At 45.2% G+C, this 27731-nt stretch overlaps 2 protein-coding genes across 3 annotated transcripts in view; one reads left to right on the top strand and one right to left on the bottom strand.

Annotated features, from left to right (window-relative positions):
• Veph1 (ventricular zone expressed PH domain containing 1) overlaps positions 1 to 27731 on the bottom strand; it is a 217734-nt gene that overhangs the window by 135742 nt on the left and 54261 nt on the right. For both annotated transcript variants that reach the window (XM_076868484.2, XM_076868483.2), the window contains exons 4-5: positions 14259 to 14425; positions 5178 to 5387 (exon numbers count right to left, since the gene is read on the bottom strand). In XM_076868484.2, coding sequence (XP_076724599.2) covers positions 5178 to 5387; positions 14259 to 14425 — 377 coding nt within the window. The remainder of the gene's footprint in view (positions 1 to 5177; positions 5388 to 14258; positions 14426 to 27731) is intronic.
• Ptx3 (pentraxin 3) lies at positions 22098 to 27116 on the top strand. The gene is made up of 3 exons (XM_076868761.2): positions 22098 to 22227; positions 22649 to 23011; positions 26506 to 27116. Exons 1-3 carry the CDS (start codon positions 22098 to 22100, stop codon positions 27114 to 27116), a joined length of 1104 nt encoding a protein of 367 aa, XP_076724876.2.

Raw genomic sequence — 27731 nt, forward strand, 5'->3', positions numbered from 1 at the left:
ATTCACAATGCTTATGCATATGTGATGTAGAATTCACATTTTGATTTCCTCTTCAATTGCATCCCCTGGAAGAACTATACCGTGACTTGATCTAATGAAAGCTTCCAGTGAGAGTCCAGCCTTCCAGTGCTTAGTTAACTGTGCCCTTGAGTTCTGTCCCATTCTTTCAGCCACAAGTGAATTCCATGGATACGGTGAGATTTCTTTCCTCTAGAAGCTCAGAGACTCATGGAGGAAAACAGATGGGAATTCACAAATTATAACACAGAGAATCTGAAACATGATGGGGGTGCAACCCAGCATTGGGGAAGAGGCAAGGGTGACGCACTTTGCCTCAGGAAACCGGGAAGACTCACACTCCTGCAAGGTTCCAAGGAAAGGAGGCGGAGCTGATCGGGGCTATCCCTGAAGATAGTACAGTGTGTCAGGGAAGGGCGCAAGATGCCCAGGGGACAGAAGGCAGGGCATGGAGTAGCCTAGGCAGGGAAGAGGGGAAACTGGAGGGGTTGGGCCAATCCCAGGCATCCCATAGTGTCCTGGAGGTGGTAGGCGAGCCCACAGAAGACTTCACAAGAGGAAGTGGGATTGCACCTGTATTTTTAGAAAGAAAACTGGCAACTATAAATATGCAATGGTGCAGTCCCTTGCTGCTCTCTCCAGCAGGGAGGATTATTATATTGATGTTGCTGTTCTGTTGTTAGTCGAAGTTCATTGAGCATGCGCTGTATGCTGGCCCCTGTGCAAGATGTCTCCGATAAGTTGTTTGGGGAGGACTCTCAGGAACTACAAAGAAGTCATTTCTGATGTTCAAGAGGTATCTGTTGAAGTATCCTCATTTGAGAAAGACGAAAGGACCCATGTGGTTTTGCTATGTCTAGGACATATCCAAAAAATGCTGTTTCTTGTTTATGATTTTGCTTCAACTGAGCCTGGCACTGGAGCAGGGCAAGTCCAGGGGTGATAGAGAGCTAAACATGACCTTAACCAGGCAGAAAGGTGCACCTCAAGGGCAACACTTCAGCTGCCCCAGAAGCATAGGCCTCTGCCCTGTGGTCCTTTCATTTGAACTCTGCATTTAATAGATGTGTTCTTGGTACAAGCACAAACTTGGAGACGGTCTGTGAGTCATTACATGGTCTCCCACGGCGACACAAACACTACAGAGCCATTAAACCCAGCTTTGTTTAAACTTGGGCAAAAAAGATCTCTTAGTTAATTTGGGGGTTAGAGAAAAATAGGAGTTTGCCTTTTGTTTTTTATATGCAATTTTCTGGGCTGGGTAATACAGATGGGAAAATTATGATGCTGCTATCAAGCTGTTGGGAACAGTCTGCCCACCCAGATGGACTCTGATTGGAAAGACAAGCACGCCTGGTCAGGCTCCTAGTGGCCAGCCCTGCAGTTCTTGCATCTGGCTTCATGCAAGCACAAAGCATGAGACACAGGCCTTGGGTAACGTAACTCGCATGGCTCTGGCCGACCCCACCCACCCCACAGCCATCTCTGGATTGGCAATTGCATACTTTAAGCAGACCTCCCTAATGATCAAACCAGGGGGTTTTCTGGAAACCAGGCAGCAAAGGAGGGGTCTCAAAGTAGGCTCCAATGAGCCCCAAACTATACATTTCAACAGTTGGGCAAGACTTTCCTGTATTTCTAAAATTTTTAAATCCCAGCAGAGAAATAACTTGCTACTTTGAACCCCTGAACACAACTAAAACTTTTTTACTAGAGTGTCAAAGAGAAAAAATTCAAATTGAGTACATTTGAAAATGAGACCAGTGCTCCTGGGACCAGAGCTCACTCAGGTTCTCTGTCTCATGAAATCCTCAAACACCTGGCACCTCAGGTACTCCCACGGCCCGTTCTCTCCCCACGACCCACGCTCTCCACACAGAAGGTGGTGGGGTTTTCAGGGAAGAGTTTCTGCCTTTCTCTTTGTTGAAATTCCTCTCCCATAGGAGTCTGGGACCCCATACTGGACTTCTGTCTTCACGCCCACCTCTCCATGTCCCTCCATAACTTCCTGTTGATTTTTGAAAGAATTTGGATGGAAACACTCACACAAGTATGATTCGCCTGTTGAATTTGCTCTTTAGGGATATTGCTCCACAGATTTTTTTTTTTTTTTTTTTTATAAAGTTTAACAAATTTTACTTCAGGTAAGCAGATACTAGCTTCTCAGACAACTAGATTTATTCTTGGGACATCTGAGCTTTAAAAGGACATTCACATGGTAGGACGGCAGGCCTTAGAAATAAATGAGACAGGTGTTATTTCTGAGCAAGGGGGCTCCCTGACATTTGTGGGTGATTCTGTCAGCCTGGTCCTAAACGAGATGGATTAATTTGATCAAAGAGTGTCAGGAGGAAGGGAGGTATTCCAGGATGATGCTGTTGTTTTTGAGGACAGAAAATAGATCCAGAGAAACTAAATGACTGGACCAGCTGCAGAGACCTCTGCCCGTCCTTCACTAGTGCTACTGCCCTTCTGTCCACAACCTGGGCATGCAGCTCCTTCGTCCAGGCTGTGTTCCAGCCTCCCTTGTGTGCATGTGACACTCAGCCCATGAGGTGGGAACTCAAGGTTGTATTTGTCAGGAAGAGTCCCTCCCTCCTGTCCCCTTCCTGCCACTGAGGTTCTGATTCTATGGGTAGAGACAGCACTCTCCTGGACCATGAGTTGGAAGCCATGTGCCCTAGGTGTTCTCAGGGAAAGCAGCACAAGAAGGCAGGAAGCTGTGCTTTTGAAATGTGGATCTCGAAACAGATGGCTGCTTGGATATTGTGTGTGAGAAATGGGTGCCTGTTTCTATTTAACTCACTGTTGTTGGCTTTTTCTGTTATTCTCTATCAAACCTAGTCTACATTACTATATCAGTCATCTAGAAAATTATTAAATTGATTAATAGTAGCTCGCTGGAGGAGGGCAGGATGGGTGATGGGTAAGGCATGATTCTGAGTCTATCTCTTTAAACCTTCTATGTTGGGAGTTCCCAAGGAATGATCTACAAATAGCTATGGCAGAATTGCCCGGCAGATATTCCCGTAAATCCAGATTCCTGGGCCCCTTTCCTGGAGATTTTGATTTAGTGGCTATTCTATGGGGCCCAACACATTACCTTAAATCTCCCCCATGTAATCCTGGTATATAGCTATATTTGACAATTATTTGATGGATAATGGTTCTCTGCTGATTGTTGAGGCAATCAGAACTTCCAGAAAATTTTGTTTGGAGGGCGAAAAGCAAACAGGATTGTATTCTGATATAAATCACTCTCCTCCTTCTGTGTTTGTGGGTTCTGCATTCATGGTATTTGACCAACTGTGGATAAATATTTGGAAAAAAATTTTGCCTATACTAAATATGTGAAGATTTTCAAAAATTATTATTATTCCCTAAATGATATAGGATGATGATTTATACTATAGTCAGTATCATAAGTCATATAGAGAGGGTGTAGAACACACAGGAAGATGTGTGAGGACTTTAGGCAAATACTGTGCCATTTTACACAAGGACATGAGAGTCTGCAGAGTTCTCCTCAGGTCCTGGGACCCTCCCCCAAGATGCCCAGGGAACAGGTATCCTCAGGTAACTTGGTCCCTCTGCCCTTCCCTGCACCCACTGAGTGTCACACGAATGTGACTACCAGAACAGTCTCAGGCTAGCCTCTGCTGAGATATACCCCTATGGCAGCATGACTGCATGTCGTGGGCTGCACGTGGGTAGTGTTGTTTTAGATTTTTAAATTATAATTTTCATGGGAACTGAGTCCCCTCCAATAGGCATTGCTATATATTAATGAATCATAGATTGTTTGTGACTAAAAGAACTGCTATTGAGGTGCTTTTTTTTCTTTTTTTTTTTTAAGGTTCTAGGGTCTCAATCTCAGAGGTTGCATTTTTGGTCCTTGCAAAGATCTGCAAGGTCAGCAGAGTCTGTCAAGTAGATTACAGCTGAGGCATCCCCCAAACATACAGCAGCAAGTCCTCCTGGCACCAGCAAGTCCCAGGGTGCCAGGCAGGGCAAGCGCACCGGAAGGCAGAGGGTGTTAGGTGCAGGACAATCTCAATAGCAGCGGGGGGATTACACTAAGCAGCAAGTCCAGGACATCTCACATGGCACGAGTGGGCTGCTTGGGCAAGTGATCCCCTTCTGGAAGGCTGGAGAGGGATTCTGAATCAGAAGGAAGCCCAGGACTCATGAGTTTCCCACAACTCTCAGCAGAAATAAAACAGAATGGCACCAAAGATTCATTTTTAAGACAACATTTGAAAAGAAATATTAAGGATATCAAAGAGCTGACTCCACCTGGATCACTGACTGGCTCAGTTTACGTGTGGGTAAGTCATATAATCTTTCTGTTTCTAATTTTTTTTATCTTATACAGTATCAAGGGATTGAACTTGATGAACCACAAAATTCCTTTTAAAAGTTGGACGATTTCGTGTTTATCTAATAGCTAATTATGTGGAAGTGAATTAAATGAAAACTTCAGTCAATGATATATTTGCACTTAAGGGTATAAAAATTCAAAATCCTAATATAAAAGCATCCGAGAGACACGTTTCGTGTGTACATGTGCATGTACACTCTCAGAACCTGAATTTCTAGAAACTTTCTTCCTCTCTTAATCTCCATAAACTCTGATGGCCTTCTCTTGTCCCCGCTGAAACATTCCACTATGTAAATATTTAGGCTAGATCTTTTAAACATCCACAAACGTTTATTTCACTCTCCCAAGTGACATCATCCAGAGGGCTCAAAGCATGCTGAGCCAGGCCTCACTGACATGACAGCTACGGGCTGTGGGGAGCAGGTGGTCTCTGAGCGCCATCCTGTACTTATGGAGGGTCCCCCAGGTTAAGTGGAGCTGCTACTAGAAATGGAATAAAGCCTTTTATGAGCCACTGCTGTTAAGCGTTTTGAGTCTGTCCTTGTGCCCTCTCCATCCTAATCCCCTTTCTTCCTCAGGTGATGGCCAGGCAAGGAAGTCCTTACATCCTGAACTGTCCCCATAACCAACAAGGTTCAAATCAGAGGTCACTGTCCCTCTAAAAGGTTTGAAAGAGAAATGGGAACCCAGAAGTCCCAGGACAAAGTGGAGGCTCTGGAGTTCCAGTGGTGTAAGTGCCAGAAGGATTCAGGGAAATGGAGAGAAAAGCCCAACTTACTTCATCCACAAGCCCAACAGCTCCATAAATCCTGGCCAGCTGTCCGATGAGACAAGGGAACCTTTCCCCAATCTCCTTCAGCCTCGGAAGGCAGCTGTCCAGCGCCGCTGGCTCGTAGCCCGAGATCTCTGTGAGGATGTTTAGGATGACGTCATTGTGGGTTGCATCCTTCAAATGACTGATTAGGAAGGGAACACACTTCTGAACCACCTACAGAGAGATGAGAGGAGGGATGAGTGAAGAAACGAGGAAAGCAGTAAAGCAGAATCGACTTCCAAAGCAAGTATGTCAAGTATTAAATCAGAACTCAGCACACCTGGGATTGTCACTCTCGCTGGGATAGAAGCAAACCTCTACATTTCAGAATCTAACATTCACAATAAAATCTCCAGGCCTATTGTTTGCTTCTTCTTTTAATCTGAGTCTTGTGTTGCAGAGAGTAGTTTATAAAATGCTGAGATCCAGCTACTTGTCAATCTAGTTTTGACGTGTTGTGTCCCAGCTAAGTTACATCCCCTGAAACAACTCAGGGAGCTGCAGTTCGAATGACTTAATATAAGTATGAAAGAGGTCCTTGGTGACGTTACTCAAAGCCTTCAAGTATTAGAAATGCTAATAATAAAAATAAGGAAGAAGGAAAGAGCTCCACGTTTTCTTCAATTTTCCATTTTGAAACAAGATGATGAAATTATTAAAGCAAAATGATTTCCACCATATTACCACTGCCCTTTCTTGATTCTCAGTGCTTTTATTAATATAAGGATGAAATAATTTATATTAGAAAATGTGACCCTTTTAAAAACTTTTTTAGGTACCAGGGATTGAACTCAGGGTGCTTAACTACTGAGCCACATCCTCAGCCCTTTTTATTTTTTATATAGAGACAGAGTCTCACTAAGTTGCTTGGGGCCTTGCTAAATTGCTGAGGCTAGCCTGAAACTTGTGCTCCTCCTGCCTCAGCCTCCAAGTCGCTGAGATTTCAAGTGTGACCACTGTGCCAGGCTCTCCCTTCATTTCTTAGAGTCCGTCTACTTGACCTTGCTGTCAAGAAGGAAGCTTAACATGGCTTTTCTGAAGTGATTCCTACCCCACTTTTCACTCAACTCCTGGCCCGCCATTCCTCCCTCTGGCATCCTGCTCCCATCACAGATCAAATTGCCAAGGCCACTTTCCAGACTGCTGTGCTTGCTCTTGTTTGGGGGTTTTACCCCTGTGGCTAGCTCTACCTGGAACGCTTGTTGTCCCTATTTGCTGGATCAACTCCTGATCATTCTTGAGGCCTCTGATTAACTGCTGCTTCCTCAGAAGTTCTTCCCTCTCAGTCTAGGGCCCTGAAGAAGCTCTGCTGTGCCCTCTGAGGCTCTGCCCAGGTCCTTCTCATGCCTGCCTCTCACTACAGGTCTAAACCACTAGTTAGCTCCGCCAGTGGTTACAATGCCCAGTGCACAGCCTGGCCAGAAGATGGGTTGGTAAATATTTGAGGGGGAAAAAAATCAAAGGAAGGCAAATCTAATTTTCTGGGTAGCATTGAATAGAATATCACTCCCACCCAGAGGTGTTGCAATGTTAATTAAACACAGTTGCTGTCATGAGTCATATGTAACATTACAGGGACATGACAAAGACAGTTCTTGGATAACTAGGAGCCTGAGTGTAGTTGGAAAATTCCTGTCATATCCAGCATTTGGGGAGGAAAGGAGAGGGCGAGTTCCTGGTGAGGGGCACAAGTGACCTCTAAACGTTGCCTGTGCATCTGGGAGGGCCTGTGTCCTGCAGAGATACCACCTGGGCACACAGGGCACAAGTGTCAGCCAGCTGCTGCAGGTCAGGCAACATACCTAACAGAGGCCTTCAGAAATGGAAAATGCTCACACATTTCCTGGCCCCTCCCCAAAAGTTCCATTTCCCATCCCTCACCCCACAGGTACTTATTCCTGGAACAGAGGGCTCTGCGACACATATTTTTAACCACACTAACTTCATTTTTAAATTTAAACTTCAGCCCATATATCACAAACCTCACAAGAGTGGGATGTGTCTGTAGCCTCATAGAGAAAAAGAGGAAGGAAGAAGGGGGCTGGGGTTGTGGCTCAGTGGAGTGCACTCTCCTAGCACATGTGAGGCCCTGGCTTTGAGCCTCAGCACCACATTAAAAAAACAAATAAATAAAATAAAGGTATTGTATTCACCTACAACTAAAAAAGAATTTATTTTTTAAAAAAAGAAAAGAAGTAAGGAAAGGGGGACACACACAGGGCATATACAGACAGACAGCTGGACACAGAAGAGAAGTTCTGAATTTTATAAAAAAGCAATAACAATTTTACCAATAAACAGAAGTTGATTATTTTGCTTTGAATTCCTAATAGTCCAACGTTGATTAAGTTGGTGGTAAAAAAGATGGATGCTTTTTGAAGTTTATCACACACATGAAAGAAAAATGGTGCTTTGGGCTTTAGAGAGATTATTCCTAGATTAGGAGGACTTCATTTTCCAAACATCTGGCACGTCCGTGGGCTGGGTCTTCAATACTGCCTCATGGGGAGCTGGTTGCATGAATCAAAGAAGGCCCCATATTGCTGCAGACAGAGCCGCCACTGAGACATAGATGGCTGAGAAGGCAGCTGGCATGGCCATAGGACTCCTTCTACAATTCAGGAAGGAATCGTGGAAGGAGCTCCCAAGCTGGCCTCCTGCCCCAAGCCTCTGCCTTCTATTCTCCTCCTCAGCGCCACCAGGGCACTATCCTAAAACCCCAATCTGATCCCATGAACTCCTTGAGAGACCTCAAAACTCTCTCATGGCCCAAGGTCGATCCGGCAAGGTCACAGCCATGTAGCATGTTTACCAGTGGGTACTTGTTCTGCCTTTCCCTGAGGCCCCGCTGCACAGCACTGGCACCACAGTGCCTGAACACAGATGTCTCATAATTCCAAATTTCATCTTCCCTCTGGTCCACCCACCCCCTCAGGACCTGGGCTGGACTCCCACTAGAGGTGCATATCACACGCCCAAATGCTTCCCTGCTCCACAAAACTGACAAACCTGCCGTGAAACCATCGGGCTGTTTGGTCTGAAGTATAATCTGGGGCTCTGCAGAGGGAATGGAGCTCTGGCCCTCAGCCTCTGACCCTGCCTGCCTTGCCCCTGCCCCTCTCTTCCTACTTTTGTCTTTTCGAACAAAATGGCTCACACATGAAGGTCACCTAAGCCACCGCTCAGAAATACAGGTCACATTGCTGGCATGGCTTTTCCTCTGAAGGCCCTCTGGACAGGCCTGAGCACCCAGGCCTATATGACTGATGAAAGCAGACCTGTGTTGTCCAGGGCTACGGCCAGCTGTGTGTCAGTCAGCACTGCCTCGATGTGACCAAAACCCCTGATGTGAACCACTTGAAGGAGGAAAATTTATTAGGACTCGTGGTCTCAGAGGTCTCAGGCCATGCTTGGCACCTTCACTGCTGTGGGCCTGAGGTGAGGCAGAGCATCATGGTGGAAGGGTGTGGCGGAGGAGAGGTGGGAAGAAAGAGGAAAGGAGGAGAAGAGAGAAAAGGGGCCAGGAACAAGTCGCCAGGGCATGTCCCCAGTGACCTATTTCTTCCAACTAGGTCCCACCTCCTAAAATTTCTACCACCTCCAATAATGTCATCAAACTATTGATCCACAATGAGGTTGGAGCCCTCATCATCCAATCACTCCTCAAAACCCCAGCTGGAACCTTTGTTGCAGTGGGGACAAGACTTTGGGGGACATTCCAGATTCCAACTGTGACATCTGGAGTCAGTGAGTGGGTAGGGATGGGGCATGAGAGGGAGGGCAGACCAGAGCCCTCCACAGCCAGTGGATGGGGCCCCAGCCTGGACGGCTGTGATCATGGCCCACTTTTCTGTGCTTCCCCACGAGGCTGTTCATGAGCTCAGTGTTCAGTCATTGAGTTCAAGTTTTGTGGATTCATCTCTCCAGGCCATGGGCACCTAAGGACAGGGTCCTCTGAAGACCATGCCATAACTTAATTGGCAGTGAAAGACATTTAAATTCCTGTGTGTAGAGCAAAAGGGAGACACGTGGGCACCCGCACACTGCCTCTTAAATTAACCCTGAAGCCAAACTTTCTCTCTCAATCAGTTTGACTGGCATTAAATTCATTAATCTCAAGAAATCTACAAAATGATTACCACCCTTTCCTTTATGAGTTATTCCCGCCACAATGAAAATACATGACATTGACAACGGGGGCTTAGCTCTGAGGGCTGTTTGAGAGAGGTCCATGTATTCCATGGCTCCTTCCTCTTGATGTTCCATGGATGATGCTGCAATCTGTATACGTGTAAAAATGGGAGTTCATAACCCACTTGAATCAAAGTATGAAATATGATATGTCAAGAACTATGTAATGTTTTGAACAACCAACAATAAAAATTAAAGAAAAAAAAATTAAAAAAATACAATTAAAAAAAAAAACAAACGAATTCTCACTTTAAATAAACACCCAGGCTGACCTGAGTGCTGGCAGCCTGCAGGACTGGGCGTTTGCAGAGGAGGAATGTTTGGTGAGAAGCCTCTCTCTGCAGGGAGCCACTCCCCCCCCCTCCCAGCTCCTCTGGGTCTGAGCGGCACTCCACAGAGGGCTGCACCACCCTTCAGAGGCTCACGTCCTGAGGAAAACAGAGGTGCACACACATGCTGCTAGAGGCTGTTCCTTTTGCTGGCTAGACTGTGGCAGGGCTGTGACGGCCAAGAACAGACAGCACTGATGCTCATCAGGGCCACTTGGAAAACTGACTGCCCAGCCTTTTGCTAGAAATGGATCCCGAGAGCTCTCTGGAGGTATCAACCATAAGTCATGAGCAGGGAAGCCTCTCTTCATGGGAAGAATAGTTTCTTGAAAAGAAGGGCCCAGAGGCCAGGAAGAAGAATGGGGTCCCCCTGCCCAGCCAACCGCAGCCCAGAGTTCAACATGGGGCGGGGGGGTGCTGAAGTTCTCCCAACAGCTTACGTAGAGAACATCTTTTGAGGGTCTACTATTGACCCTCCAGACCTAGAGGGCTGTCTTCTTCTTGTCAGAGGGTGGGTGGTGTGAAGGGCCAAAAGGAAACAGGAAATAAGCTGCACATTTCCCATCTACAGGCCCACACCGTCTACCTCTGAGAGTCGGTAGTTGTCTTACTCGGAAATCAAGGTTCCACTTTAATCACAATCTTACAGGGGTCAAAGCCTTCCCTGTTTAGCTGCTTATTTTACTTGAAGTGAAATTAACTAGATTTAAGTTGAGAGCAGCAGTCTGCATTTTTTTTCTTTTTCTTTTTTAGATACTGGGGCTTTTGCCATTGAACCCAGGGGTGCTCGACCACTGAGCTACATCTGCAGTTCTTTGTGTGTGTGTGTGTTTTGTTTTGAGACAGGGTCTTGTTAAGTTGCTTAGGGCCTCACTAAGTGGCTGAGGATGTCCTGGAACTCGAATCCTCCTGCCTCAGCCTCCTGAGTCACTGGGATTCCAGGTGTGGCCACTGTGCCTGGCTGCAGTCTGTGTTTCTGATTATTACCACTCACTCTCTTTCTTCTCTCAGCAAGTCCTGCCTTCACAGTTCCTCCTGTCCCCTTGCCCACTGTCTAATTAAAAACAGAGAAGAGAGGAGCTGAACCCGCCACTTCTGCATCTCATGGCCTGTGGCAGCTTAGGCCCAGAGAGTTGCAGAAGGGCTAAGGGGCAGGTGAGGGCAGCCTGCATGTGAAGGGAAGGCCCACAGGAGACCAGCAGGGCCATTATTTCTCTTTGCAACTCCTTGCACCTTAAGGATGCTGAACAGCAGAGTCTCCACATGTCACCGCAGGGGCCTCCTAACCCTGGCCTCCTGGTCCTGGGACTCACACTCAGCACCCACAATGCCCACCCAAGTCTGTACTCACCCTCTCCTCTTGCCTTCAGCTCTCCTCCTCCTCTTGTCTAGCCTGCCCTCGGACTGTCACTGCCCTGCGCCTTCTACCAACTTCCCTGGAACACCCACTTGCTCCATACGTTGCAGCCTGACCCCTCAACCTTTTAGTGTTGAGAGATTCCATTGGCTGGAACCAGACTAGGTTATGCTGTCACTGGGCCTCAACTATCTGGCTCTGGGAGTCACCTCACTAGCGTCAGACTCAGATTGTCTGTAGGGGGTGGTTTTGGGGAGGCTATTCTGACTGGAGAGAGACATGGAATCACCCAGATAAAAACTGGTCCTGCTGATAAGACTGAGGCATGTGTGAAAAGCCACCTCGCCAAGCCACTCCCTGTCTCCACCGCTGTTGGTAATCTCTCCAAACTCCGGCTTTTCCGTGTGTAAAATAAAAAGCTTGTTGTGGGGAATGGATGAGGTAATGTCTGCAGAATACCCACACAGGGTCTGGTACATGGCATGAGCTCAGCCACTATCAGTGCCCTTTGTCGGCCAGGGCCAGCGCTGAGAGAACCCCCTCGCAGTTTCTCAAGTGGAAGGGACTCAGTGACCTCCCCAGGCCAGGAGAGGAGGGAGCTGGAGCCAGAGAGTCTGGCCTCAAAGTCCTGGACCTGTCTCAATGCTTACTACACAGGTGACGAGGGGCAAGTTTATTTTGCAGAGGACCCATTTTGACCAACAAAAAACAGGGGGGAAAATAACACATCACAGAGTTATTTGCAGGAATTAATGAGATACTAAAATGTAAATAAGAAGTCCTTGAAAATGATCAAGTTCCCTGCAGATTTAGGCACTCATACTAACTCATCCATGTAGCAAATAGCCATGAAAGGACTTCTGTGTCCACCCCAGGTGTTCTCCAGCCCTGGGGATGTGGGATGATCAGGAGGTTCTCATGTCTAAAGCACCTGCCTAGGTCAAGGTGGCCCGGAGGAGAGGGGCCAGTGCAGACAAGTCCACTACACAACTCTGCTGTGGTGAGGACGGAGGGAGAAAGGAGCCAGAGAAGAGTCACGGCATGTTTTGGCTGCCATCTAAAGGACTGGAACAGCCAGGAAAGAGTAGCAAGAAACATCCAGGTGTGGCAGCATGGATGTTAAGGCTCAGTGGCCTGAGGGTTCATCCAGGACAACCTTCTGGAGGTTGTGAGGACCGGGCTCATAAGCCCTCCCTGGGCCTCTGGGCAGCACAGCGTTTGGATGGAAGCTCCTAGAGTACCGTGGTGGGGGGTGTCCTCTCTCTCTTGCATCCCACCATATTGGGTGGGTGGCCCCCAGCCCTTTTCCCTCCTCATCCTTTAAGTGAGCCTCCTTTTGGCTTCATTTACCTTCATATCCAGCCTTTACCCCTGGGAAACAAGTTGAATTATGATCCCCTCCTCAGATCCCTCTGGAACTTCTACTGAACCCACCCCCCTACGATGTGTGCTTTGCTCCTGCTCTCAATGCGCAGATAGAATGGCACATCCATTGTCTGTGAAGCCACATTTGGCCTTTGGGTCACTCCTCCCTTCTCCCCATATCACCTGGTCCCCAGGCTCTTCCTGTGGTAGGCAGAATAATGGTCCCCCAAAGATATCCATGTTTCAGTCCCCAGAACTTGCATGTGTGTTACTTTGTGTGGCCAAAGGAACTCTGTACATGGGATAAAGTTAAGGATCTTGAGATGGGCAGATTAGCCTGAAGTATGTGGACAGCCCCCGTGTGGCCAAAAGCATCCTCCTAGGAGGGAGGGAGAAGGGGGTACCAGAGACAGCGATGGAGACAGGATGAGAAGAGCAGGGATGAGAGTTGAAGGCACAAGCCACGGAACACCAGCCACATCTGGAAGTCAGAAAGGACAACAGATCCCCAGAGGGAATCAGCCCTGCTGATCCTGACCTGTGGAGCTCTAAAGATAAAAATCGTGTTGCTTTAAACCACTAAGTTGGTGTGCTTTATCATAGCTCCAGTAGCTGATGGGACCAGTGACCCTCCAGGTCACTCCTCACCCCACACAGCACTGTACCTTCAACCTTCCTTTCCATCCTCGATCCTTTCTGAAACCGACTCCTCCACTTGCGCCCTGGAACACTTTCCCTAGCTTCCTCCAGTACCCTGTCCTTTCTACTATTTCTTTACACACCTTCCATTTCTTTATTCTTACTGTGTGTGTGTGTGTGTGTGTGTGTGCATTTTTTTTTTTTTAATTCTCCTGGTTTTCTCTGCCCTTTTTGAATTGGCAGCCTATACTCACATGGTCATTTCCTAAGCATCCCTTCCATATACTGTCCACGGTAAATGACTGCCTGCACCCACCCGGCCCCTGAGCCACATATTGACACTCTAGGGGGAGGGAGCACAGGTGCCACCGTAATTTGATATAGCCTGGGGTTCACCATCCATCTTGGCTAAGCATGCGTGTTGGAATCCTTCAGAATCCAATTCCACTTCCTCCTTCCTGGCACCCTCTAGCTCCTCTCTGGGTGTCCTCCAGGTCAGGAGCAGCTCCAGGGGTAAAACAGGCATCCTACGTAGCCCTGTTAGACTGGTGGGAAAGTCATCCTACAATGGGCTACAAGTTTGCACTTGGTGACTTTTACTACCTGTGGTGGTTAACTATGTGTCCACTTGACTGGGTCTCAGGTGCTCTGACATTTGCATAAACGCTATTTCCGAAAGGCCTGTGAAAATATTTTGGGACATGATCAGCACTTTAGTGGGTAGACTGACTCAAGCAGATTGCCCTTCCATAGCAGGAGGGCACCATCCAATGGTTGGGGACCTAAATAGAACAAAAAGCTGCAGGAAGGGAGAGTGGCTCTGCCTTGTTGTTGCTTGAGCAGGAACCCTGGTGTTCTGCTGCCCCCAGACAGGGCTGGACACCATCGGTCCTCCAGTTCTCAGGAGTGTGCACTTGAACTGTGTCACTGTCTTTCCTGGGTCTACGTCTTTCAGACAACAGATGGGACAGCTTGGCCTCATTACTGCACGAGCCAGTTCCTCACTAAATACACGTGTGTGTATTCTTACATGTGCTCGTAAAATCCTAAGGAGGTGAAGGCCTTCCTGTGGAGATGGGTGAGGGAACACTGCGCTCACATCCTGTCCCACCATCCGGAACCACGCAGGTTGTGTGGACCAAGGCGTCTGAACACACTTCTTACCTCCACTTGTCGCCTCCTTGCTGCCACGTGCAGAAGCCGCAGGAGATGGTACTGCTCTGGTTGCTCCAGCTGAGGCATCAAGGCCAGGAGCCCTGTCAGGTGTCGGTGGATGGGCTGAGGCTGCTCTTCACACACGGCAGGCAACACCCTCAGCAACATGGTGTTTCCTGTGGAGGAGACACAAGGGAGTGGCGATGTCACCAGCTCCCAACTACAGAAATGCCACACTGCCAAAGCAACTCCTCTGTACTCACACACGCAATAGTACAGACCCCAGCCACCACTTCTGTTGAAAACACACAGCATCGCCACACGCCTGCGATCCCAGCAACTTGGGAGGCTGAGGCAGGAGGATGGCAAGTTCAAAGTTAGCCTCAGCAAGTTGGAGGCCCTAGATAAACCTGTCTCCAAAACAAACAAACAAATAAATAGGGCTGGGGATGGGGCTCAGTGGTTAAGCTCCCCTGGTATAAAAACAAACACACAAAATCACAAAGCATCTTGTTCTCAAAAATCACTTAAAACTTGATTTAAACTGATACCCTAAAAGGAAACACCTTGTGATATAATCAGCATTATTACCTTATGAACATTTTCCCCAAGTCATGCCACCTGAGGGACAGTCACAGACCACAGCCTTGAGAAGGAAACGGCTCTGATCAAGAATCCTTGATGTTGAAGTGAAAAGCCAGCAGGGTCATGGAGGGAACCTGGGAAACTCTGTGAAACTGAACCAAAAAGGCGTGCAGAGGAATGTGCCCACATTCCTGAGCCACAAAGGTGTGCGTCAGAAGAATGATCTGGAAGCTATGCCCTGGAGAGTTTAGAAAGTAGCCTTGCAAATTTAAATCCCCAATTTCTGCATGATTTCAAGAGCAGTTTGGATTCAGCTTGTTTGTCACATGTGTTTTGCCTCAAAGACATACAAGATAACTGCATTTAAAATGGCAAAATTTCAAGAGGAAAAGGTCATATAAGCTGCAGAGACTGATCTGCAAACGACATATGGGAAACATCTGCTTATCGCTTTATGGTATGGATTTTTTTTTTTTTTTTCAAAAATCCTCTCAAGTACTTAAGTGTCTTGGAGGATTGGTTTCTAGGGCTCTCTTGAACAAGAGTTGTCTTGGCTCTGTTTACTTTTACTTTAAACTTGGCTTTGTGTATAGGAGGCCTACCCAGAAAGACTCAGATCAGCAGAAATGAAACATACAGCCCTTCATTAGGTACTGGGAACAACCTTACATATAAGAGACATTTAGTTACAAGCATTAAGGAAAGATGGCTAGGATTTTCAGAATATCAATGTATATTTTCAGAATACCAAATGTATACAAAAATAACAAGAGCTGCTTTTTCCATATGCACTTCATAGAATTAATCTCAAACATGGCCACGGTACATGTGTGTAGAAATACTCAGTCTCCTTCCTTCCTTCCTCCCTTCCTCCCTCCCTCCCTCCATTCCTTCCTTCCTTCCTTCCTTCCTTCTCTCTCTGTCTCTCTAAAAGAAGTTGTGTTTATCAGAGTCTAGTTTCAACAATGTGATTTTAAATAACTTATTTTGTTTGTTTGCTGTTTGTTTTTACTAAGAGCTTCCCTTTAAAGGGTCAGGAAGTTTTAATGCAGTACATCATCTGTACAGAACCCACCAGGTCCTAGAATGCACTTGTGTATATACTCTGATCAACTGATGAGTGAGGTCATGTTGAATGGACTGCAGCTGGACTGCAGGTCGGGAAACTGCCATAGCTTTTGGTATAGTGCTGGCTAAAGGCCCGGGGAGTGTTGAAGGGGAAATCCCGAGATTAGTCATTTCAGCTGACTTCAATTTTAATTAAATAATACAAAAATCAATGCAGAAGACCTTTTCTGGAACAGACTGATGAAGACAGCTAGATATAGAGATCCTATAAATTTTACTCACAAATTAACATGTTCTTTTTAATCAGGAAGCATTTCTGAATTTCTAGAATGTTCTCAGGTGAAGTTCACAGTCCCCTGAACCACATAATTCAGCAGCAAGATGGTGGTGTGCCCCTGGAAAGTCAGTTTATAGATGTTCCTGAATTTCTTTTGTAAAGCCATGGTGTTAGTTTTCTATAGTTGTGTAAGAAATTATCACAGTTAGTGGCCTAGAGTGACGATAAAGTTCAGATGTCTGACATGAGTTTCACCAGGTGAAGACCAACTGCAGGCAAGGCTTGGTTCCTTGTGAATCCTGAGACACTGAGCACATACCTGTGTTCATGTGTGTGTGTGTGTATTTATTTATTTATCTGGTTTTTTTGTTTGTTTGTTTTTTGGTACCAGGGATTGAACCCAGGGGCATTTAACCTCTGAACCATATCCCCAGCCCTTCTTATTTTTTGTTTTGAGACAGGGTCTCATTAAATTGCTTAGGGCCTGGCTAAAATACTGAGGCTGACTTCGAATTTTTGATTCTACTGCCTCAGACTATAGGGCCACTGGCATTACAGGTATGAGCCACCCCATCTGGCTCCTTCTTTCACTTTTTAAGGACCCCTTCGATTACATCGAGCCCACCTGGATAATCTGGATAGTCTTACATAGCAATTCTGTCTGAAATGCAATATTACATAGATGTTTACAGGTTACAGGGATGAAATGTGCACATTTTGGGGGGCATTATTCTGCCTACTACCAAGATGATGGAAATTTCCATCCCAACCAGCAGCACTGGTGTTTCTGTGGCTCCGTTTCCTTCCCAGCATTTGATCTTAATGGCCACTGGCTTTCCCTGGCTTTTGCTAATCTGATGGGGGTGCAAGATCATATCTCATGTTTTTGGTGTTCATCTTAATGGTTTGTGAGGCTGTGCACCCTTTTTATATGTATTTACTGGTCATTTTCTATCCTGTGATTTAGCCATTCATATCCTTTGTGTACTTTCTATTGGGATATTTGTGGTTTTCTTATGAATTCTTATAAAAATTTTTACTTATTTGGGAGACAATTATTTGTTATCAATTTGAAATAGCAATCTTAAATTAGTTTTTTTTTCAATTTTTAACTTCATGGTTTATGAGGGGTTTTTTTTGTTGTTGTTGTTCTTGTTGTTGTTAATGAGAAAACTTTCTTCAGGTTTATAAAAATATTTTCCCCTAAAAGCATTAATTTTTTTTTAACCTTTAATCTATTTGGAATTTACTTTTGTACATATGAGGAAGGAACCTGATTCTATTTTTTTCTTTGTGTAAGAACAGATGTCCAGCAGCACTTACCAAGTGGCCAGCATTGCTTTTCTGATCTCCAGAACTTCTTTGATTGCCAGGTTTTGCATAGTTGCCTGGGTCTGTTTCTGGGCTTATCTACCCCTCATCAATTCCACATTTTCTTAATTACAATAACTTTATAATAAATCATGATAGGGGAAATTTCCTCACCTTCTGCTTCTTTAAATTCCTCTTGGATGACTTATATAAACATTTTAGCAACAGTTTATCAACTTCCTTCAAAAATAGGCTTGGATTCTTTTTCCATATTGAATATACAGACTGGTATAATTGACATCTTCATGACACTAAGTCTTCCCATTCAAGAATATGATTTATCTTTCCATCTGTGTAGATATTTTTTATGTCTTTCAAGAAAGGGCTGTAATATTGGCTCTGCCTTATGTATCTTTTATTAAATTGATGCCGAGGTATCCTACATATGTTGCTGCTACTATAAATGGAAGCTTTCTCCACCAAAGGATATTTTCAATTTATCTGCTAGTATTAAGAAAGCAATAGATTTTTTTTGTATGTTGCTCTTCCATCTAGCAAAGCTCGCTCAATTCTTTTATTAATAATGTCTTTTAAGTCTTATGGGTTTTCTGCTTGTGGGTAATCAACGCGTGATGATTGATGAGAGGTTCTTTCTTTCCATCTTTATGTTCTTTCATCTCACGTCCTGACGTCCTATCTCACTGGCTGGAGTCTCTTATTCTCCAGTGAGTAGAACCACATCCCTGAGCACCCTTATGTTATTCCTGTTTTTAACAAATACCTTTTCAAGGAAACATACTTTTATAATATACAGTCCTATTTATATCTGTTTGTGTTGGTCTTTGTTATGGTTTGAATCTAAAATGTCCCCCAAAGGCCATGTACTAAAGGCTTGTTTGTCTGCCTGTGGTGGTACTGGGAGGTGATAGGAGCTTCAGGGGTGGGGCCTGGTTGGAGAAGTAGGTCATAGGAGCATGTCCTTGAAGGGCATATCGTGTCCCTTGCCCCTTTCTCTATCTCTGCCTCCTCTCTGCCATGAGGTCAGCAGCTTTGCTCTACCACACCCTCCCCGCCATGATGTTCTGCCTCACTGAGGGCCCATAAGCAACAGTGCACAGTGACCAAGGACCCAAACCTCTGAGTTCATGAGTGGAAATAAATCTTTCCTCTACTGAGTTGATTTTTCTCAGGTATTATGTCCCATTGATGGGAACCTAACGGTTTTGGTATTTTTATCTGTCTAAGTAAGTTCCCATCTGTTTTCTTGTTTGATTTGAGGGTTGAATTTTATCAAATGCTTTTTCCCATCTATTGACATGATCATATAATTCTTATTGAAGCAGCTAATGTAATAAACTCATAGATGGTCTCAGATTAATCATCTTGCAGTCTCAGAATAAACTCAACTTAGTTATGATGTATTTTATGCATACATTTCTGGGTTTGTTTGGATATTCTTTATTTAGTATCAATATCTATGTTTTTAAATGATATCACCTCACTATCCCTCTATAATAATGTCCATTCTCTTTTTGGTATTATAATTATATTAATTATATCATAATTATTAAGGCTAGGGATATAACTCAGTTGATAGAGTGCTTGCCTCACATGCACAAGGCCCTGGGTTCAATCCCCAGCACCACACACACACACACACAAAAAAAAAAAAAAAAAAAAAAAGTACTAAGACATATGAGATGAATTTAGCACATTCCTGCACACTCTCTTATCAGAAGCACTTAGAATAAGATGGGGATTATGTGTCCCTTGCATATTTGGTAGAAATTGCCTATCAAACTGTCAGGCACTGTATACTGTATTACAACAACTTCTAAATTATGTGGTTGAAGTTTCTGTGTCCTATAGCCACAGATGAATTCACCAATTTTGTTAACTTCTCCCTCTATGATCAGCGATTTGTTAATTTCTTTTATAATTCTGTCAATTTGTGATATATATTTTCTGAAATGTTACTAGATACTTCCAAGTGTGAAGTGTTTTGTTAATCATAATTTAATTTAATTATCCTTTGAGACTATCCTTGTTTTTAATTGTGCCACTACCCTAGATATTGGTTTTACCTGATAGTAACACAGCTGTACTGGTGTTTTAAACAGTTTTTTTTTTTTTCTTTTTGCCTCATAGGTTACCTTCATTCCTTTCCATTTTATTATTATTTTTTTTAACTTTCAACATTTCTTTTATGTCTTAGATGTTGGTCTCTATCAGAAGTGACAGTGACATATAATTGAATTTTCAAAATATTCCTATCTGATGACCTTTGTCTCTTAAGGAAAAAAAATGTTTCAGTTGTGGTGATTATTGTTCTATTTGGACTTGTTTTTAGCCACATCCTATTGTGCTTTTTGTGGATCTTGATTTTTCTTAGCCTTTCTTTCCTCTAATGTTCTATTAAATAGATCAAAGAGGTTTGGGGTTGTTTTTGTTTGTTTTTAATTATCCCTATTCTTTGTATTTGGACATCCATTTCTTTTTGGTTTTGGAGGTTGTCCTAAAAATTACAACAAACAGTCTTGAGCAAAGAAAAAATTAACTTTTTAAAAAATCATTCCCCTAAACAAACATTGAAAGGATTTTAGAAACCAAACAGAAAAATGAGTGTATTTTGGTTTATTTTCTCATGTCTGTCTTCCAGGTCATTAATACTCTCTTTAGCTTTGACCAATTTGCCTTTTAATCAATTCCGTGCACTTGTAAAATTTTCTATTAGTTTATTAAGTTTTAGAAGTTATATTTAATTATTAAGAAAACCTACCTAGTCTTTTACTTTTTTTTTGGTACTGGGAATTGAACCCAAGGGTGCTTAACCACACCTTCCCAGCCACTTTTTATTTAGACACAGGGTCTTGCTAAATTGCTTAGGGCCTCACTAAATTGCTGAAGGTGGCTTTGAACTTAGGATCCTCCTGCCTCAGCCTCCAGATCTGCTGGGATTACAGGTGTGCGTCAATCAGTGTGACAATATCTTATTCCTTCTCATATTCCTACTTCCTTCTTTTAGTTCTTGGAATAATTTTAAACTTATTTTCTAGTTTTGAGCTGAGATTTTAAATAAATGAAGTTATTAGGAGAGGTGTTTTACTGTTTTGGCTCTGTTGATTTCTCAGGTATGATAGTTCATTCCTCCACATGTTGAAATATCCATGATTGTGCATCATTTTTTATTGTGGCAGATGGTATGACTCTGCAATCCAAACATTTGAGGCTCAAAGTCATCAACCCTTAGGTGTCTTGTAGGGTTCAGTGGAAGAGAGCCACACTTGATTCCTGTTTTCTCATGCTTGGGCAGAGTGGGGTTTTACCCCTGAAGTCTAATCTGTAGACCTCTGAGGGTCCTGGCCCTAGGAAGGTCTCACATCTAACAACCCATCCTCTGCCCAAGCTCTGTTCCCACATAGTCATCTATACTTGCTTATGGCTGATGACCCATCCTCCTTGACCCTGCCCCTACCCTTCTGGTACTGGATAGTTTTCTTATTTTATTGAGCACTTTACCACTGAGCTACATCCTCAGCCCCGGCCCTTCTCTTTGAGATAGGGTCTTGCTGAATTGCCCAGGCTGACCTTGACCTTGTGATCCTTCTGCCTCAGCCTCCTGAGTCCCTGGGATTACAGGCCTGTAGTGTAACACCATCTGGCTTTGGAACCCACCTAAATGTTTTAAGTTTTTATTAATATTATTATAATGTAAACACATTTCTAGATTTTTAAAATTTGTTGCTAGATGTTTTTACAGGAGACTTTTCAGTTGCCATAGTTCTCCATATTTTGTCAGAAGGAGTTACTAAATTTACTTTTATCATATGATCCTTTCCTCTAAGCCTCACAGAATAACATAACGTCCATGTAATACTAGGTTATGAAAAGAAACAGGCCTAAAGCCATTTTATACCCTCTCCCCCAGCTCCTTTCCATTTTAGGCTTACCCATTTGTACTGTGCCTGCTATCTGAAATGTATTTGTAAAAGTATAGTTGCAATCCTAAAGGATTAAAGACAAGATAACTCAGAAGCAACTTTGCTTCTAGAGTCAGAGAAATTCTTTGTGTTGGTTTATCTTGGAATCAGAGAGCCATTTTCATAGCGGAAAAGTGTCCAAAGGACAAGTGGAAAAAAAAAAGTTTTCTGTAAATGGTTGTGAAATAATAAAAACTCACACCAAATGCCGAAATGATTATTTGCATTCACACCTCCATTCCCGATGAGTTACGTCTCTCCCCCGCCCCCTCATCCCTAGCGCTCACAATTCAAGTTACAACAGCGAATCCAGGGGGACTGTCAAGCCCGGTTTCTCCCTTCTTTCCCCTCTGACCCTCCTCCTATTAATCTGACTGCAGTGTAAACTTTGTGGCTTAATATTGCGCAACTTCCACGTCCCCCTCGCCCTCCCATCCAGCCCCCTCCCCCAAATCCAGGGGAACTCCGGTGCGGTGCGGTGCCACCGGCATTACTCATCCCCATTCAGGCTTCGCCGGGTTTATTAAGCTCTGGCTCAGCCTCTCCCTCTCACTCCCCGCTCTCCCTCACCGGAGCCCCTGCCTGCTCCCCTCCCGCCAGCCAGGGAAGAACTGGTCTCCTCCCGCAATGCATCTCCCTGTGGTTTTGCTTTGCGCCGTCTGCGCTGCAGCGTTGGCCGAGAACTCGGATGATTATGATCTCATGTATGTGAACATGGACAACGAAATATTCAACGAACTCCATCCCACTGAGGACTGTAAGTTCCTTTCAACTTTCTCTGCTAATCCCAATTGCCTATCGCGCTCCTTTTGGTCTAAATAAGCTACATGTACTTTGTAGCTAAGGGAACAAGCTAAAGATGATTGTTTGCTTTTGCAAAAGGGAGAGATACTTGAGGAAAGCGGGAGGTTTCGAAAGTTTTTTCTGCAACAGATACATCGTGAGTTGGACATTTAGCTAACTCTAGCTGCAAAAACGGCAATTTCCTAGAGTTCAACCTAAACTCTCTGGGACTGGTTTCCTTCATTTTTGAGATATTTACGTGCTGTTTTACGGTCCTTAAAAGGAAGCGGGGTGCTGGGTGGGACTAGGCTGTGCCCGGGGACCACCTAGGGAGGTCGGCTTTCACCGAGCACTCCCAACGGAGACCTGGCGGTAACCTGTGTGTTCCGCTCTAGCCACGCCGTGCGACTGCAGCCGGGAGCACTCGGAGTGGGACAAGCTGTTCATCATGCTGGAGAACTCGCAGATGCGCGAGGGCATGCTGCTGCAGGCCACCGACGACTTGCTGCGCGGCGAGCTGCCGAGGCTGCGCGCGGAGCTGGGCCGGCTGGCCGGAGGCCTGGCGCGGCCGTGCCCCGCGGAGGCCCGGCTGGAGGGCGCGCTGGATGAGCTGCTACGGGCGAGCCGCGACGCGGGCCGCAGGCTGGCGCGCCTGGAGGGCGCAGAGGCGCAGGGCGCGCTGCTGGAGGAGCTGCGGCGGACGCAGGCCGAGCTGCGCGCCCTGCAGGGCTGGGCGGCCGGGCGCTGGCTGCCGGCAGGTAAGCACGGCGCGGGTACGAGACGCGGCTCCTCTGCAGCAGAAACGCTGCGGAGCTCTGCTGCTGCAAGCCAGGCCACGGGCACAGAGCTGCACGCGAGGCGGAGCTTGCCCTTAGAATCATCCCCAGCCTGGGCCGCCCAGAGGAAGGCTGGGGCTTGGCCATCAGTCAAAGGCCGCTGACACCCTATCCCGCCAGGCGCTGCAGGGGCTTCATTGGCCGGTTGTGACCGTGACTCGCGCGGCTCAGCTTCCCTCCGTTAGGGATTTCCACGTCTTCTAATTTTGTCCTGCTCCGCTCTCTGCTGGAGCTCTGGTTTCCCGCGCTATTTCAGGGGTCCCGCCGGCTCCTCCTCCCTGCCTATTCCCAGCCGGAGACTTGGCAGAATATGATCTCCCAAAGGGTCAGCAGTTCCTTAGGGCTCCTCCTCTCCCGCCAGCGCCCAGGGTCTGTGGAATTGGTTGGACGGTGGAAGAAGGAGGGCGTGCGAGACCTGCCAGAGTTAGGTGCAGGCTGTCCTGCCTGACCCAGAGGATCAGGGCCGCGAAGAAAGGCAGTCCCCACTAGGTGCAACCTATGGGAACAGACCCCGTGACATCCATGAACCTCCCAACAGACTTGGGTTCCCTAGATAATGCGTTTTGAAGTTGGTCAAAGAAAGAAAGAAAAAAAAAAAAGACTTGGAGCTAAGTAATACTCTTTCTTAGTCAAAATTTCTAAGAAATGGTGACGTAATAATCATTTGGGATTGTTTTAGAAAATTCGTGTCATGTCAGAAAATCAAACTTTTTACAAGAACCTCCAGAAACAAAAACAACCAAACAATGCCATCCTTTCCATCATTTCCAATAAAACAACTTCTACCAGATAAGGCAAGGAGTTATAGCATGTGTGAGAACGTGGTTCCTTTAAACTCTTGGAAACCATGCCAGAATGTGGATTTTTGCCAAGTATCAGAGGACTGTTTAGCAGTACAGGGCATATTTTCTTAAATATTAAATAGGGCTTCAGAGGAGACAAAACATAGAGTTGAATATAAAATACAGCCTTCATGTGAGAGGAAACAAATGATAATTTCTCTATGTTAATGCATGAAATTTCTGTGCTTTGCAAACCACGTAAAGCCAGTGTACACAAATGTACCCGAAAAACAGAAGAGCTGCCCTAATTTTCTTCTTCACTTTTGCATATTAGTTACAGCAGAAGAGGGATATACTTGTGAATTCTAAATGTCAATTCTTACTACATTCAATAATACTTTTACCCAAAAGCTTTAATTTGTCCTCTGGTCTCCTGCCAGTTCAGATCCTAAGGGATTCCTAATCTTTCTGTTGTCAGCTTTCTAAGAAGCTGGTTTTAATTTTGTTTGGTCTTTGTGAATATAATTAGGAAAACATCTTAGTTAAAAGCCATTTCATGAGAGAGTTTCTGACATTTTAAAGAGGCATAAAGAACCTCAGTCACTGGCCCCTAAAGGAAGCCCCCCCACCCCCACCCCAAAAAAAAGCCAACACATAGCTCCACTCTATGAAGGCATATAGCAGCGCAGCCTAGAGAGAAGCAGGGTCTCCCAGACACAGCCAGGAATGCTCTGGAATGCGATCCTGACCTCCTCGGCTTATTTAAACAGGAAGTCAGTTAATTAGATTGCAGTAGGCACTCTCTTGAACACCACTTGACTAAAATTTAACAGACCAGAATATCTCCCATGCCCTGGGATAGGGTAATCTTTTGTTCTATGAACTTTATTTTTTAATTAATGCCTGCATCTAGAAAAAATTCAGACTTGGTAATTTCATTTTAAAAATTAATTTTTAAAACCTTGGCATTAACTTTTTCAGGGAACAGATTGCATTTTTCCAGAGTAGCAGGATCAGTTTTGTGCATTAGAATTGTAGTTACTTTTATATGATTTCATGAACTTCAGGCTTTCTTTTAACCATCACTAAAAGTTTAAGTCCACATGTGCTTAATCTTTTCAGGACAAAGCCAGCTCACAGCCATTTGTAGGAGCTGAACACAGTTTACACAACCCCTTGCATGGGTGTTTGGTTCCTGCAAGTTCTTCCTATTCACCAGTTAGTGTTGAAATGTTCTGGGAGTCTATTTTCAAAACCATCTTAGAGCACACCTTTAGCTTGTTATAAAGTGAATGTCTGGCTCTAATTTAGTTTTTTAAAAAATTCTTTGTCACACAGAAAGCCCACCTGTTAAAGTTTCAATATCATCATTTCCAAAAGACCCTGGAAGGTCTTCCCTGTAGCATCCCCAGCTCCCTGGTTCTCCTGTGGCCTTGAGAAGGACAGAGGTGGGAGTTCATGAACTCTCACCCCAAGTTTGAAAGTCCTCTCCTCAGAAGTCTTCCTTAGCAGAAATATGTTCTCAAACTAGGACCCTTGGAAGAATTAATTCCTCTTAAGCTTTTCTATTACCACTCAACTAATATTTATAAGGATGTGAACAAAGTAGGAATTTTTAAGCATCTCCTTGGACTACCCAGTTTTTCTTGAGTGCTGTCTACTTGTGGCTTATAGACTTGGGAAATAGAAGGGCTTTTTATAGATAACAGTGAGGCCTGGGGAGATGATGGGACTCATCAAAAGCTGCATAGTACTCATGAGCAGCAAAATAAATTGAATTCCAGCTTCCTAGCCCAAACCAAGGATTTTATTATTTGGAAGCAGTATGTTTAAGGTGTGGCTTCTCTAACCAGACTGCGTAAGTTAAAATTCCAGTTTTAAAACGTATCAACTATGGAAGCACAGACAAGTTCTTTTTGCCTCATTTTCTCATCTGTAAAATGGGAATAAAAGTCTATTTTTTAGGGTTGGTGTGAGGACGGATTAAAATAACATACCAATGGATTAGCACAGTATCTAGTGCCCAGAATGAATACTGATTAGTCATCATTATTATACATTGTTGGCTTTCAAAGATTATTTTTCTGAAAACTTTTAAAAGTTCACAACTTCAAACATCTGAGAACATGTGGTATATTAAAATGTATTCTCCAATAACATCATTGTGCTACAATTTTGTTGGAAAAGACAAAATGTGGAGAACAGCCACATATAATGAGGCAGGTCCACTGGGTTTCACGAGTTTATTATTTTAGGAGGCTAGAGAAGTCAAGAAGAGGAAAGTCAGTTGAGCTCTGAACCCCTGGGAATTATAGGCTCATTGTCTGAAGTTGGCTCATGGTGATTAAAAAAAAAAAAAAAACGTTAAGTGGGAGGGGAGATCGATATTACTGGGTTTGGACTGGGTGGCCTATCCGCGTGTTCACTTCTCTATCCAGATGCTTCATTGAGTAAGATGACTTTCTTTTCATTTTCTTTGCTCTACAGAGATTAGACGGGAGGCCCCTTAAGTGATAATGTAACACTGCACATAGTTGTCAATTATAGTTATTAACGTGCCTGTGTTAAAATAACTAAGTGCAACCTAGTTCTGAGGTTTGTTTTTTTCCTATTCCTAACTTCTTGCTGCTCTAGGCTGCGAAACGGCGCTTTTATTCCCCATGCGTTCCAAGAAGATCTTTGGAAGCGTGCACCCCGTGAGACCCATGACGCTCGAGTCCCTCAGTGTGTGCATCTGGGTCAAAGCCACAGAGGTACTGAACAAGACCGTGCTGTTCTCCTACGGCACCAAGAGGAGTCCCTACGAGATCCAGCTGTACCTCAGCCCTGGGTCCACAGCGTTTGTGGTGGGCGGAGAGGAGAACACGCTGGTGGCCGACACCGCGGTCTCCCCGGGCAGGTGGACCCACCTGTGCGGCACCTGGACTTCCGCAGACGGGCGCGCGTCACTGTGGGCCGATGGCGAGCTGGTGGCAGCCGCGGCGGGGAAGGCCAGGGGCCACGTGGTCCCCGAGGGCGGCGCGCTGCAGCTGGGCCAGGAGAAGAATGGCTGCTGTGTCGGCGGCTTCGACGAGGCCCGGGCCTTCGCGGGCAGAGTGACGGCCTTGAACGTGTGGGACCGCGCGCTGCGCCCGGAGGAGGTGGCCGAGGCCGCGGGGCCCGAGTCCTGCAGCCGCCGGGGCAATGTGGTCGGGTGGGGCGTCACCGAGGTCCAACCGCATGGAGGGGCGCAGTATGTCTCCTAGGCCTGGTGCTGGCGCTGGAGCCAAGGTCATCCTGGCTGACAAGCCGCCAGCCTCCAGGAGGCTCCGAAGTTCGGTGCACAAGGAGAACACTTGAGACCCACGACTGCCAGAGTCATTTTGGGCCTGTATTTACCTTGGCACAATCCAGAGTAAACAGCGGAAGGGAGACACTGGAGAAGGCTTCGGGGTACTGTTACCAGACTCGGTGCCGCGCGATTTCAGATTAATGCGGTGTCGCTGTCAGATAAACTCCAGATAATTGAAAAGAACTGTGCATGTTGAACAGAGGGACGACTGTTCTGCTTTGCTTTGGTTAATTTATTTTTGGCCAGAGACGAATTTTGCATTGGAAGAATTACAAAACAGGATTTGTTGTCCACTGTTCATTCTTCTTGGTATGTACTTTTGCTACAGAAAATTATGATAAAAACGTATTTATACCACAAAGTGACTTAACGAATATGAATGTAGTTTATGTGTTATGGTCAAACATCCCTTTTTGAAGAGGATAGTTGTGTAAATTATATTGTAAAATGGTTTGTATTAATTTTATTTTTGTAAAGCTCTGCTGTAAATAAAATGTTTTGTAAAACTAGCTTCTGGCATCTGATTCTA

The sequence above is a fragment of the Callospermophilus lateralis genome, chromosome 10 (genome assembly GCF_048772815.1).
Source record: "Callospermophilus lateralis isolate mCalLat2 chromosome 10, mCalLat2.hap1, whole genome shotgun sequence".
Taxonomy (NCBI): domain Eukaryota; kingdom Metazoa; phylum Chordata; class Mammalia; order Rodentia; family Sciuridae; genus Callospermophilus; species Callospermophilus lateralis.